Source organism: Anarhichas minor, unplaced genomic scaffold (genome assembly GCF_050575085.1).
Source record: "Anarhichas minor isolate MPS153535 unplaced genomic scaffold, ASM5057508v1 ptg000027l, whole genome shotgun sequence".
Classification (NCBI taxonomy): domain Eukaryota; kingdom Metazoa; phylum Chordata; class Actinopteri; order Perciformes; family Anarhichadidae; genus Anarhichas; species Anarhichas minor.
This window is the reverse complement of record NW_027466473.1, coordinates 4,972,966-4,985,662: the sequence shown is the minus strand read 5'-3', so window position 1 is coordinate 4,985,662 and position 12,697 is coordinate 4,972,966. Positions and strand designations below refer to the sequence as shown.

Here is a 12,697-nt window from a genome sequence, read left to right as displayed (position 1 = left end):
AGACTGTTTGCTCAACACACCGGGGTTCCCCGGCCTCTCCGTGCCTCATTTGCGAGGCAGCAAGAAAAAGGCAAATAGATGAAAGGCGGTCCCCACAGTTGGAGATGATGCACCAAGGGTCCTCTCGCTAAGCAGGCAGCTATTCAAATGAGTGGCTAATTGTGGCATCTGTTAACCCATTGAAGAGGTGTCAGCGCGGTATCACAGGCCTGTTAATTGGTACAAACAGGTAGCAGATGCAGGCTTTGGGTTTGAGCATCTGCCATTTAGTGAGCCAACCTCCATGAGCAGCGATTAGACAGGCAAGCTGATGGAGAGAGATCAAAGAGGAGGGGAGGGGAGGGGAGGAGAGGACAAGGAGAGGAGACTAGAGGAGAGGAGCTGAGAAAGGACGGAACATTTGAAAAAGAGAAAGCCTAGCATAAGAGAAAGACAAACAGCCGAATACATCATCCATTAAGTAGTACTCAGTGTATTTTTGCAAAAGTAATTTATAGATTTATTTTTTTATCAATTGTGGACTTATTGATTAATTGGTTACGGAATCACAGAACAAAAATTAAAGTAATAATAATAATTCAAAACATTCTAGAAATATAAAACAGAATTGAATAAAAGTTATGTGATTAATTAACAATTGAGATGCTTTTAATGTCATTTATTCACATGGGAAACGTTAACATAGTCAGTTGACTCGCAAATGTCACAACATCATCTTGAGACTGAAAATGTTTAGTTATTAATAACCATCAATACATTTGATGAAATGAAGCCCGTACAATATAACTCTTGAAAACAGGTGACAACCCCAATCATTTGCACCAGGCTAAGACAGTGACATTACAAATAGATACAAACAAATATAAATAAATAACAACACTAGTAAACTGACTATTTTTTTATGTCTGAGGTTTTCAAACTGTGACGCTGATGGCCCCTCATCATTGGCATCATAAAGTTTGTAACTGAACCTGTCACGCTAACTTCTCACCAGCACATGGTGCCAGATGTGCATTAGTTATCATCTTATAGTGCACTGGCTCAGTGAGATAGTTATTCATATAACTAACAACAATATGCAGACTTGAAAAGCTCATATTTTACTGTGGAAACCTCTCAACATGGCATCCAGCAATTAAACACCTACCATGACACATTGCCTCATATATCATCATTGAGCTGATAACTGTATGTTTTATTATCTGATTGAAGACAATCAATAAGTTGTATCTATAGGCTTCATTCACATGTCCATAATAATAACACTAATGTAAAAACTATGATAAAACATCAACCAACAGTACGGCTGTACATGTTGATCTAAAAGTATACAGAAAGATGGCACGCAATCGATATTCTTTAATCGTTGGAATTTCCTCCAAGTATTTAGTGCACCCTCATCGACCGAATCAGCAAATTACCAACCAGTGACGATGCACCACAAAGAGACGCAGCGTCTGCTCTCAGCTAGGGCAGGAACCCTCCTCCAGAAACTCATTAATACCCGATCACGATGTCTTCAAATGTCATCTTGTTGGTGAGAAATCTGAATAAATTCAGTTGTTTGAAGGAGACGTTTTATAGATATTAGAAGGGCAATTATGACCTGTTTCACTACCCAACACCAAGCAGCTTATAATATATAATGAAACTACTCATGACAAAATGTGTTTTAGTAAAAGCAAATATTTAAATAAAAATACAATTACCTATTTCCTTATGATTTGAATGGAGCATTGAAACACAGAATGTAATACAATTAAATGCACTATATTGGTTCAGTTTTTAATGGATAATATTATTGTATGCAAATCAAGATTTTTCTAAAAAGTTGTTTTGTATTATTTTCTTACTAATGCTCCTTAATAAGGAAAAATATTTTTTTATTCTACTACTCAATTAATTGATGGAATACCCGGTAAAAATACTCAATTACTAAGACAATCAATAGCTGCCGTCCTACTCTCAGCTCAACTTTAAAGTCACAGTTTCCAACAAAATGGCAACATCTCTCTCTGTGCTGCTTCTTTTAAATGGAGCTCCTCCCACCTTTGCTCCAGCACATAATTAGCAGACAGACAGAGAAGCCGGTCTTCAAGATCAGACAAATACCAAAGCGCTGGAGTGCAGCTCGTGCAGGTCGCAGCTTTGCCACAAAGTAGATCCCTCTGTGTTCACTTCGGACGCTGACATTATCATTGTCTGATTAGATAGAGCGAGACTTTCCCGTTTCTCCCCATGCAAATATGCTGTATGCATAGCAACACTGACACCTGCTGACAACTGGTACCAACTGACAACCTGTCCAATAAATAACAACACCTGATCACGCTCTCTCAATAAACGCGTGGAAACGAGATAGAGACGCTCCCCATTTTACACCACTCAGTAATGGATGAACTACTCTGCCTGTAAGACTTCACATACTGACTTTACAGATGGTATTACTTCATGTCCATATGACACTGGCTACTTTTTTGCTTTTCTAAAAGTTGTAATGGCGTCCTATAAATGAAGGTGTACGCTACCAGTTAGAACTGTGGTTCCCACTATTTTTTACTTTTAGCCCAGCTGTTTCATTTTAGACGAATCCCGGTGCACCCCCTGTGATCTTTGGCGCCCGCCTAAGGGGGTCCCGGACCCCGGGTTGGGAACCACCGAGTTAGAATGTACTGTATATACAGGCCACAAATTGTCAGTTACAGAAACTCAAGTCCGTCCTGACCTGCACTTGAGTGTGACAAAACATTAGGAATTGACTCTACTGTACTAATACCTGATTGTTTTCCAATCTATATCAAATCTATGTCTCTCCCTCTGCATGTGTGTACTGGGTGGTTCAGGATACAGTGATTGCCCCTCCTCATGGAGTGGTTCATGTCTAGTTTGAAGCTGGGTTAAAGCTTACAGTTCTATACCTCCTCACCACTAAAGTTATCTGAGCTCTCAGCATGCATGTGTGCATGATGCTCCTTTATTCTGCGGATCCCTTTTGGTTTTGGATGTGTTTGAAGTTTGTCTAGAGACCAAGCGTCTTCTTTAGTTTGTAATCCTTTTGTAGGTTTTTAAATCATCATTTACTTAGCAATCCAAGTTGTCTGGTTATTTCAGTCTAGACCAAAGCGGGCTGGCTAAAACTGAAACTGAACTCAATAAAACAGATGAAAACATTGGCCTCAGACTGTTGTTAGCTTCTTGCTAATCACAATAAAGATATTATCCGGCCACAAGTATTTGTTCAATACTTGTGGCCGGACAAAAGAATATATAATCCACTACAACTATACATAAAGTACAGGTACCTGGCTCACCCCTTGCTTCATCCTGCAACCGCTCCAAGATCCCTTCCGGTCACTGACGCTGATCTTGGGTCTGTCTCCTCTGGATGGACCACTGCCTGGATCTTCCTCTTGGCTGGCCCGTCTAAACATGTCGAGATGCAAAGATTCAAGTCACACAGCTTTCATTTTGTGCCACATGTTAAATTGATGCAAAATGTGAAAACCAAGTTTCAGTTTGATAGTTGATGCTTTTTCTGTGTCTATCTCATGCACAGCTTGAGAAGGTGTTTTCACCAAATTGCTTGATTTCACCATGTCTCAGGACAATGGAGGCATGTACAAAATGTGCTTTACTGACATCGCCCTCACTCTCCAGCTGCACCTCTTGAGGTGGAATAACATTCATCACTACTACACAGCTTTGGCCCAGTTCCATTTACAGTAGGTGTCCTAGTTAGTAAATCAAGCAAGTGATATGTTGACATTGGGGAGCTCAGTGACTCCCCCGAGCAGAGGTCCAATCAGCTCGCAGTGGGAGAAGTACTCAGATCTGTTACTTCAGTAGAAGCAGCACTACTGCAGTGTGAAAATACTCTATTACAAGTAAAAGTCTTGCATTTAAACAGACTGTGCTGTGACCCTGGAGACACCCTGAGCTCCTACCGCTGTGTCGGCACCGAGCTCGTCTGAGAGGACAAACCAATCCAAGACTTTTGGAATTATTGCCAGTAATCAATAATGCACACACTACAATACTGCTCCCAATTCAACTAAAGGCTGCATAGTTGAGTGTTTGTCATGTCTGTATGCTCACTGATCTTAAGTAAAAAGTCATTATCAAAACATTCTAAGAAGGTACTGAAAGTAAAAGCACTTGTTATGCAGAATGGCCCATTTCAGAATCATATATGAAATCAATGTATTATAATTATTGATGCATCCATGTGTTCATGTTGCAGTTGGTAAAGACCATTTTTGCTTACCTAATTGCTGCTGGGTAGCTTAACCAATAATAATACATCATAACTAATTGATTGTTATTTTGTATTATTAACCTACTGTAAATCTGCAAGTTAACTAGTAATTAACTAACCTGTCAAACTAATGTTACAAGGTAAAATGTAAAATATTTGCCTCCAAAATGTGCTGGAGTAAAAATACTCAAGTACAGCACAAGTCCCTGAAAATTGTAATGAAGAACATTACTTAAGTAAATGTAATTACTTAGTTAACGTTATGCTCCACCACCACATTATAGTTTTTCAATGAATAGACAATGAAACTGCTTATAACAGATAACAGCTAGCTAGGTTTCCTCCACAATGGCAGACTAACATTACCACAACACCTGCGAGGACAGGCTCGTGCTGGTTTACTAGCTTATTATTCATGCTCAATACGTTTGCCAAAAAAAGCACATGATAATGACATACAGCAACAGAGCTAAAGCAAGAAACAATTGTATAACACAGCAGGCAATTAAAGTCAGCAGCAAGCTGGTGTTTTAGTTTGACCATAGCGGCATTTCCGGCCTTTCCTCACCTGCTCACGTCTTCAGTTTGATTAGATCGCGCGCACCAAAGCTTTCTCACTCCTTGAAGTCAGTCAGGCAGTCCACCCTGTTTACATCCTGAGGCCACATGGCGACAGCGACGTCTGCTGGCGATTTACTGGTACTACCGTTGGAGACTACGGTGGCCCTGAGAGCTCAACCAACTGCATGTAAACCATAAAGTATATGATGTAAACCCAAGAAAAGAAGACAAATGTTCTTTTCATAATAAATGATAAATGACAATGATGAAAAAAGATTCATAAATGTAAATTTAACAATACAAAACCATATTTCGCTGTTTTCTGAGGGATGTTGAGCAATTGTTGAAACTGCTTTCAATTTTTATTAAGCAATATACCCTTGGCTCTTTTGTTATTCTTCCAATTTTCTACTATTATGTTCTTCTGTTTAAAGCTTATTTGCTTATTTATTCATTCACTCAAAGATTACATTTTTTAATTAGATAGCAGAGGTAAGTTATTTATCTTATTTAATAGTTATATTTTATACATTAATAAATATGATTATTAAGAGTGTTCATCTTACTTACTCAGATATACTTTTATGTATACAACACATCATTCTTACGGTGTAGATGGCTATAAGAGACAAAAGTAATTAATATATAAGTGCATCAATGAAAACATTGTATGTCCAAAATGATCCATCACATGTTTCTCTGTTCCATTGGGCAGGTTTCTTGCTGTGTCTTTGGCATTTTTGGAGCATCTGCGAGTGCAAATAATCCCAGGAAGCTCCAGCATCACAGCAGACCACTGAACCACCGTCAGTGCCCCTCTTGCATCAAGACTCCAAAACCTTTCTGAAGAGGCAGTGGGTCATCCCTGGTCTGACTCACCGAAATTAGGCTGTGGATGTAAAGCGTGCCATCGGCCGCCTATTCCTGCTGGCCTTCTTCTCCCCTTGAGAAGCCGTCATTCTCTGCTTCCTCCGTGCCGGTGGGTTTGGAAGCTCATCACACACTCATGAAGCTGTCACCATCTGAACACCGCTTTTACAACTTGAATGGTTTGGTGTTGAATTCAATAAACAAAAACACCGGACATCTATAATGATACTGTGTTTTGTGAGATATTTTTAACCCTCGGTGCTACTGGGTGAACATAAAGCTTCCTGTTTGCAGATAACATTCATAGTTACAAATATAAGACGAATGTTACCGTCACTGGAGGCTATGGAGGGAGGACAGTGACATTAAAAGATATGCCATCATCACTATCGGCAAAGGATGTATGAAATAAATGAAGTGGCCTAAATGTTAACGATCTGTCTTGATCAAATTGAACTTTCATTTATTTACTGAACTAGATCTAAATGATAGAATGTCGGGCTTATTTTCAGCCAGGCAGAGACAGCATTTAAAGCTAATAGTTCAACAGGATGTGGCAAGATGCCAGAACCTCCTCTGTTTGATTTCTGTGGGGACGTTTATATAACCTTTATTCCTTCAAGGTTCCTGGAGCTGATCGTAAACATCCCGTGAATCACATTCTCTAGTAAAGTATAACCAGACTCAAATAGCACCTCTCTAGAAACGACGTCACGACCGGGTTTCACAATAATAAAGAGATAAAGAGCAATGAGACAGAAAAAGAAACACAGCATGATTTAAAACATGGAAAATAAAGTAAGCAAAGGTCTGAAAGCACATCTTCAGCTGCTTTTTTAAGAATAAATGCAGAATATTTAGGAGCCACGAACTGTGACTGAACTCAAAGGTTTGGTTTTAGAGCTCGGTACGACCTACAGTTGTCACACAAAATAAAAAAAAGACATAGTTGACATATAGGGCTTTATTTAAAACGGAATGAGGAAATAGTTTGAGGATAATCCTGTCTAAAGAGTGTCCGCAGATAACTTTTAATGAAACATCACATGGAGACAGTGATAGTGCGGACTCATGCATGCCTTAGTGTTTATTGTCAATGACACAGTGGCTTACTGTATCTGTGAGTATTGTTGTAGTGAAGCACAAGGCACACCCATGTCATTAAGTTGTAAATATGACACAGACAATAAGTCAATTACATCCGGCCATGACTATGTTCAAAGTCTGAGTGTGAGAGTTTGTTCTTCCTCAGCAGTCCTCTTCATGCAGACGGCACAGTAAAAAACATGAAATGAAATGTTATCATTGTCGTCTTGTACATTGTACATATACATGAAATGAAACCTCTGCATTGAACCCATCCCTAGCTTATTGGGAGCAGTGGGCTGCTGAGCAGCGGTTGGGGTTCGGTGTCTTGCTCAGGGACACTTCGGCACAGGTACTCGTAGCAGCCAAGGATCGAACCGCCGACCTTGCTGTTGCCGGACGACCAATCTTGCCACAATCTTACTATTTAAAACACTTTCTCTAGCATGGTAATTGGGGACGTGACTATAATGGTGAAAACGCATGTGCACTTTTTTATAGTTTTGTTGTTGTTAAATTGACTTCAATTCATCAAAGAATTACTCCGTTTTTGGATTCTCCGTTCACTGTGGAGGCGTGGGAGAAAACAATTCTTCAAGAGCTCAAGGTAACACACGATGAAATACAAATATTCGTGTCAAAGGGGAAGTATTTTTTGAACCATCTTGCAGAGGGAGATGTGGATGTGTGTAGTAGTGTTGAGTGTGTTCAACTATCTCTGTCTACAGGACATTTGTCACACTATGTCACATAGAAACTCTGCCCTTTGTGCAAACTTACTTTTATTACAACAAATAAATAGCTTGATTTTTATTCAAATACAAACATTCAATCTGTACCAATAAGTGTATAAAAATAATGAAATGAAACAATTTAGTTTGTACAGCCTTTTGGTTTTGTTTTACGAAAATCTTCCTGATCAATAAGTTCCCTCGGAGCTTCAGATTTAAAGTGCAAGGTGTGTGACAGAGGAAGTACCGCTGAGGTTCCTCTTCGGGTTCACCGAGAACTCGCTCAATCATTCTGTGTAGATACAAAAAAATATATAGGATTAAAAATATGAACTTGTTGACAAGAATAATTAGTCATTATTAGTCTTTTGAGAGGCATAATAAGTGTTTGGGTTGTCCGTCCGGTCCATTCATGTGAAAGGGATATCTATCTTAGTTTGTGATCTACCGTTTTGAAGCCTCTAGTTCAGCGTTTTTGCCGTCGCCATCTTGTTTATTTGGCTGTCGCAATCTTGCTTTTTTACAACCAGAAGTGACACGAGAGGGTGGAGCTAAGTTCAACTGTACGCTTGATAAGACATTCTTCGGTGACCGAAAGGTTACAATTAACTTACTCTTACTTAAAATACTCTGTGAAAGTTCTAAGACGCAAAACACAGCTAACTCCCAGACCCATTGTCAATCACAATGTAGCCCCGCCCTAAAGTATACCCTGCTTTATGGTCTGTTTGACTCTAAATGGACCATAATGTACTAAATGAACATCATGCTGTATTGAAGAAGACTTGAAACTATGGCCAGTAGAGAGAATGCAAGTTTAAGGCACTTCTGCATCGGCTTCACTTTTCAAACCCGAACGTTCACACCTGGGATGAATTGATTTGATGTTAGAGGTCAAAGGTCATTGTGACCTCAAATCTGTTCCGTTCTCGTGAATGTAATATCTAATATCTGGGGGAATTTCATCACATCTTGCACACAAACATCCACCTGGACTCAAGGATGAACTGATTCGAATTTGGAGGTTTGTGACCTCACATAACACATTTGTGGCCATAACTCAAGAATGCATGTTGATTATGATGATTTCCTACACATGTCTAAAAGTATAAAATGATGAATGGATTTTGGACGGATGCGGATGTAAGATGCAACTTGACTGGTTGGGCGGAGCAACCGCGAGGTGCTAAGTCAAGTTAATTCCTCAAAAGCAACAATGCATTTGAGCAATTCTAATCACATTTGTACAGAATACAGAGAATTACATCTCCATTGCGTAAACATACCGTACCTGCATTTGTTCATATATCCAGTTGATAAAGTAGGTGACATTGCCGTAGACTCCTGGCTTGTTCCTCAAAGCACATCCGATCCCCCAGCTAGTGTCCCCTGCCAGCCACCATACATCTCCCTCCTTGACCACCAGGGGCCCTCCACTGTCACCCTGCAGGAGACCACATCTCAGGTCAGTGTGTTTGTGTGTGTTGAAGTGACAGAGAGAACGAACTCAGACTAACCTGGCATGTGTCGACTCCTCCCTGCAGCTTGCCGGCACAGATCATGGTCTCAGTGATTTTTCCATTCAACACCTGAGCGGTGTTACAGATCCCTCTGCTGTAGATGGTCACCCGGGCCTGATTTAGTTCGTCCGGGGTTGGTCCTGAGAAATATGAATGATTAACACATACAGTTAGCTCAGTCAAGAATTGAAAAAGCACTGTTCCCTTACTTGGACTTTCAGCCTTAAAAAAAAGGGGGCCCTGAGGCATTTTGGACAAATCTAGAGAGGAGGAATGAAAAGTTCAGAAAACTACTCATGGGAAGTTGGAAAATATATAGACCAGATGAGCGCAGTGCTCCCCATCCTGTGATCCAGGCTTGACGTCGAGCAGAGAGGTCCATGCCAGTGTTGGGGAGACACACTGGCTTCACCGTTCCTGAGACAATAAACATGTCTTCAATTTTTGCCGTTACTAATGAAGAAATTATTTTTCAAATGGTGAAACATAACTTTGGCTTACAAATACTCACTTGTGATTTCAAGAGGCGCATTGAGCTTCAGGAGAGCAATGTCATTGTCGTTAGTTTCCGTGTCAAACTTTTCATGACTGATAATTTTGTTAACTGTTTTGCCAGTCCTGAAGTTCATCTGATGCAAGCTCACTTCACCTGACTGAACCCTCCACAGTCCGGGATTAGAGTACCTGCCAAGAGGCCAAAAACAGTCAGAGATAGGGGAAAGTATTTTCTGAATGTCTATCGCAAGACAGTAAAAAATAAAAAATATTAACAACGAAATGCAAATAGTATAAAGGGACCTTAAATAAAGACTAGGCACTCACGTTTGGAAGCAGTGTGCAGCTGAGAGGATCCAATAAGGGCTGATGATGGAGCCTCCGCAAATGTGTTGACGGTTGATCTGGAGACTGACCTGCCACGGCCAGGCCCCTTTGGCTGCCTGAGTACCACCCACAATGCGAGCACTGGGGGCCGCTGAACTTACTCCGCATTCTGAGGGGGGGGGGGGGGGGGGGGGGAGAAAGAAGCTTGATTTAACAAAAAAACAGTGCTGCTCTCTTAGATATTTGGTCCCTTTATCCAGAGGAAGTACCACTGTCTGGATGGATAATCCCATTTTCAGAACTTTGCTCTTGTCACCTAAATTCCTACATATTTCAGTGCTGTAGTTATGTCTGAAGTAAAGCAATACTTTACCAATACATTGAAGCTTGACTGCTCTGTCGAAGCAAATGAGGCTGCAAAGGAAAGGATGACAGAAATTGATATTCAAGACAAAGAAAATCGACACTTATTTAGGAGTTCTACATTTACACCGTGTGGAGTAAGACTGATTCAGTTCATACTGTGTAGGGTAAATATGCAGTGATAAGCAGGGTGTTGTACCTGTATGAGAGCTGGGACTGTATATTAAATCCATGGTAACTTCCAGGCTTCAGCCTCATGTATCCCTTCGAGGCCAAAGAACCTGCACTGGTTTTGGTGGAGGACACATAATCCTGCCTGTGGGATGGACAAATGTGTGATCAGCGAAGGAAGATCAACACACTGAAAAAGTTCAGTCAGTCAAGTCATGCGTTGTTGATATGACAGAGGTTCCTCCCAGACTGCAGCTATAAAAAATATGTTAATCTGCACAATGTTTTCATTTTTTTACTAAATCAGTTAAGGCACTTTCTTTAAAATTACTAAGAGGAGCTTTTATTTTTATTTTGAATCTCTAATTTTACTGCATGCAGTAGGGTCTGACAGTCTGCTGTGACTCCCTTATAGCCAATCTTCTCTCTGATGGTCTTGTTTACTTATGTGGGTCATACAGAGTCATCAGTATCAAACTGATTGTTTCAGTAGCAGTTCAAAGTTGCTCACATGGACTTCAAGTGCTCCTTAAAACATAATATGTTGGCCTCTTTGCTTTAGGTTGCTGCTATTCTTGAAATCATTTTGTTTTTCAACGGTAATTATTAGCTTCATTGTGACACAGACAGTCGACAAATAGTTTCAGTGGCTTTTACTTTCTGACAAGAATATATTATGAGGAAAACAATGAGTGCTTGATATTTTAGCATGGAAATTCTATGATACCAGTAGCAAATTATTGCAAAATGTCATGCAGTGTGTGTTGTGCAGCAGTGAACAGTGGTGAAGAAGGCCATCAGCACCTCTTGTACCCCATCTGCTCACACACAGCCCTCCCGTAGTTGTTGTTCCAGTTTTCAGCACACACCGGCATCCACGTCTGCCTGTCTGATGAGTAACCCTCCAGCATGAAGTTGGTCCCGTGGAGGCGAACTGTGAAGCAGACAGGACAACGCTTTTTAGCCGCCATGACGTTGACTGACTGAATGTATGTATGCATGTGTAGGTGCTGATGTTAACGTCTCACAGCACTGAGATTCATCCTCTCCGTGAGGACAGTCCTTTACACCGTCGCACCACTGGTAGGGGCTCAAACACTTCCCACCAGTTCCACACGACTTCCTCATTAAACACTGGTAGTACACTGCAAACACACATGTACAGCGTACAGCACACATGCAACAGCACACAGGAAATCAAACTCATGCGATGACAAAAAAACATTTTATGCGGCTACAAAGATCTTCGAATGAACTTACAGAAGTACCAGAGCAAGACGCCGACAATTGCCGAGATGAGAAGCACAGACAGGGATGGACACAGGATATATTTCACCTGACATTTCTTTGTTCCTGCAACGCAAGACAAACAAAAGTTTTGGGATGACACTGATTAAGTAAAAGAAATATACGAATTGCATGCTCCACAAGATTTGAATAATGTCACACATGCAAACAGGTCTTAGCAGATACTAAAACTAAACGTACTGTAGATCTGAAACACAGTTTAAGCCTCAAACACAAAACTAACTGAGTGAAGCTTCTTCTAGCTGCATAATGTTTATGGAGAATATAAATGATATGACTACAACTTGGAGGGCTTTGTGTTGATGCTAAATTGCTTTCTTTTAAATCTACCGTATTGTCCTATAAGTTTCCATAAATGTCTTTGTTTCAAAACTATAACACCTTCATAAAGAGTATAAGAAGATGATTAAAAGAGAAGTAATCATAGCAGCCTAATAACAAACTGAAGAGAGGCTACAGCATCATTTTGGAAGAGCAGGGTTTTGTCTTTGATGTTTTTCTCATCCTAGATCAATATTATATTTAATCTTATAACTATTCTATGTTCGCCATCATTTTGAATGCAAACTTTAGTGGATTATGTAAAAATGATTGTTCCATTTACATAAAGCAGACATGGTATAATAGTTCTGTCCATTATAAAACAGCAGCACAATAATAGAGCACAACGTCACAACCAGGGAAGAGTGATACAATTAGAAAAGTCACTCTTACTTTACATAGCAATGATATTTCTCACATCACCTATTTTAGCTGCGTTCGTAAGGCTGCAGCAGTTTGTTTTTTTGCTCATGAATTCAACCTTTCATATGTAAAAGAAAGAATATGTTATATAGTCAAGCTTTAAGTAAGGCAGACTCTCTGTTTCTAAAGTATGAATACAAATAAGTTAATCATTAAATTAGATGCTTTTGTTCTGGATATTTGCCTTCTGACTGATTGGAACCACCTTTGTATTCTACGCGGTATCGCTTTACAAAAGACTCATGACACAACATGAGTCATCCGTT

General features: G+C 40.1%; 1 protein-coding gene across 1 annotated transcript in view; it reads right to left on the bottom strand.

Annotated features, from left to right (window-relative positions):
* tmprss2 (transmembrane serine protease 2) overlaps positions 1 to 12,697 on the bottom strand; it is a 32,302-nt gene that overhangs the window by 19,181 nt on the left and 424 nt on the right. The window contains exons 3-12 of the mRNA XM_076101351.1: positions 11,640 to 11,732; positions 11,408 to 11,524; positions 11,184 to 11,313; positions 10,408 to 10,524; positions 10,219 to 10,259; positions 9,846 to 10,014; positions 9,535 to 9,707; positions 9,345 to 9,440; positions 9,021 to 9,163; positions 8,795 to 8,947 (exon numbers count right to left, since the gene is read on the bottom strand). Coding sequence (XP_075957466.1) covers positions 8,795 to 8,947; positions 9,021 to 9,163; positions 9,345 to 9,440; positions 9,535 to 9,707; positions 9,846 to 10,014; positions 10,219 to 10,259; positions 10,408 to 10,524; positions 11,184 to 11,313; positions 11,408 to 11,524; positions 11,640 to 11,732 — 1,232 coding nt within the window. The remainder of the gene's footprint in view (positions 1 to 8,794; positions 8,948 to 9,020; positions 9,164 to 9,344; positions 9,441 to 9,534; positions 9,708 to 9,845; positions 10,015 to 10,218; positions 10,260 to 10,407; positions 10,525 to 11,183; positions 11,314 to 11,407; positions 11,525 to 11,639; positions 11,733 to 12,697) is intronic.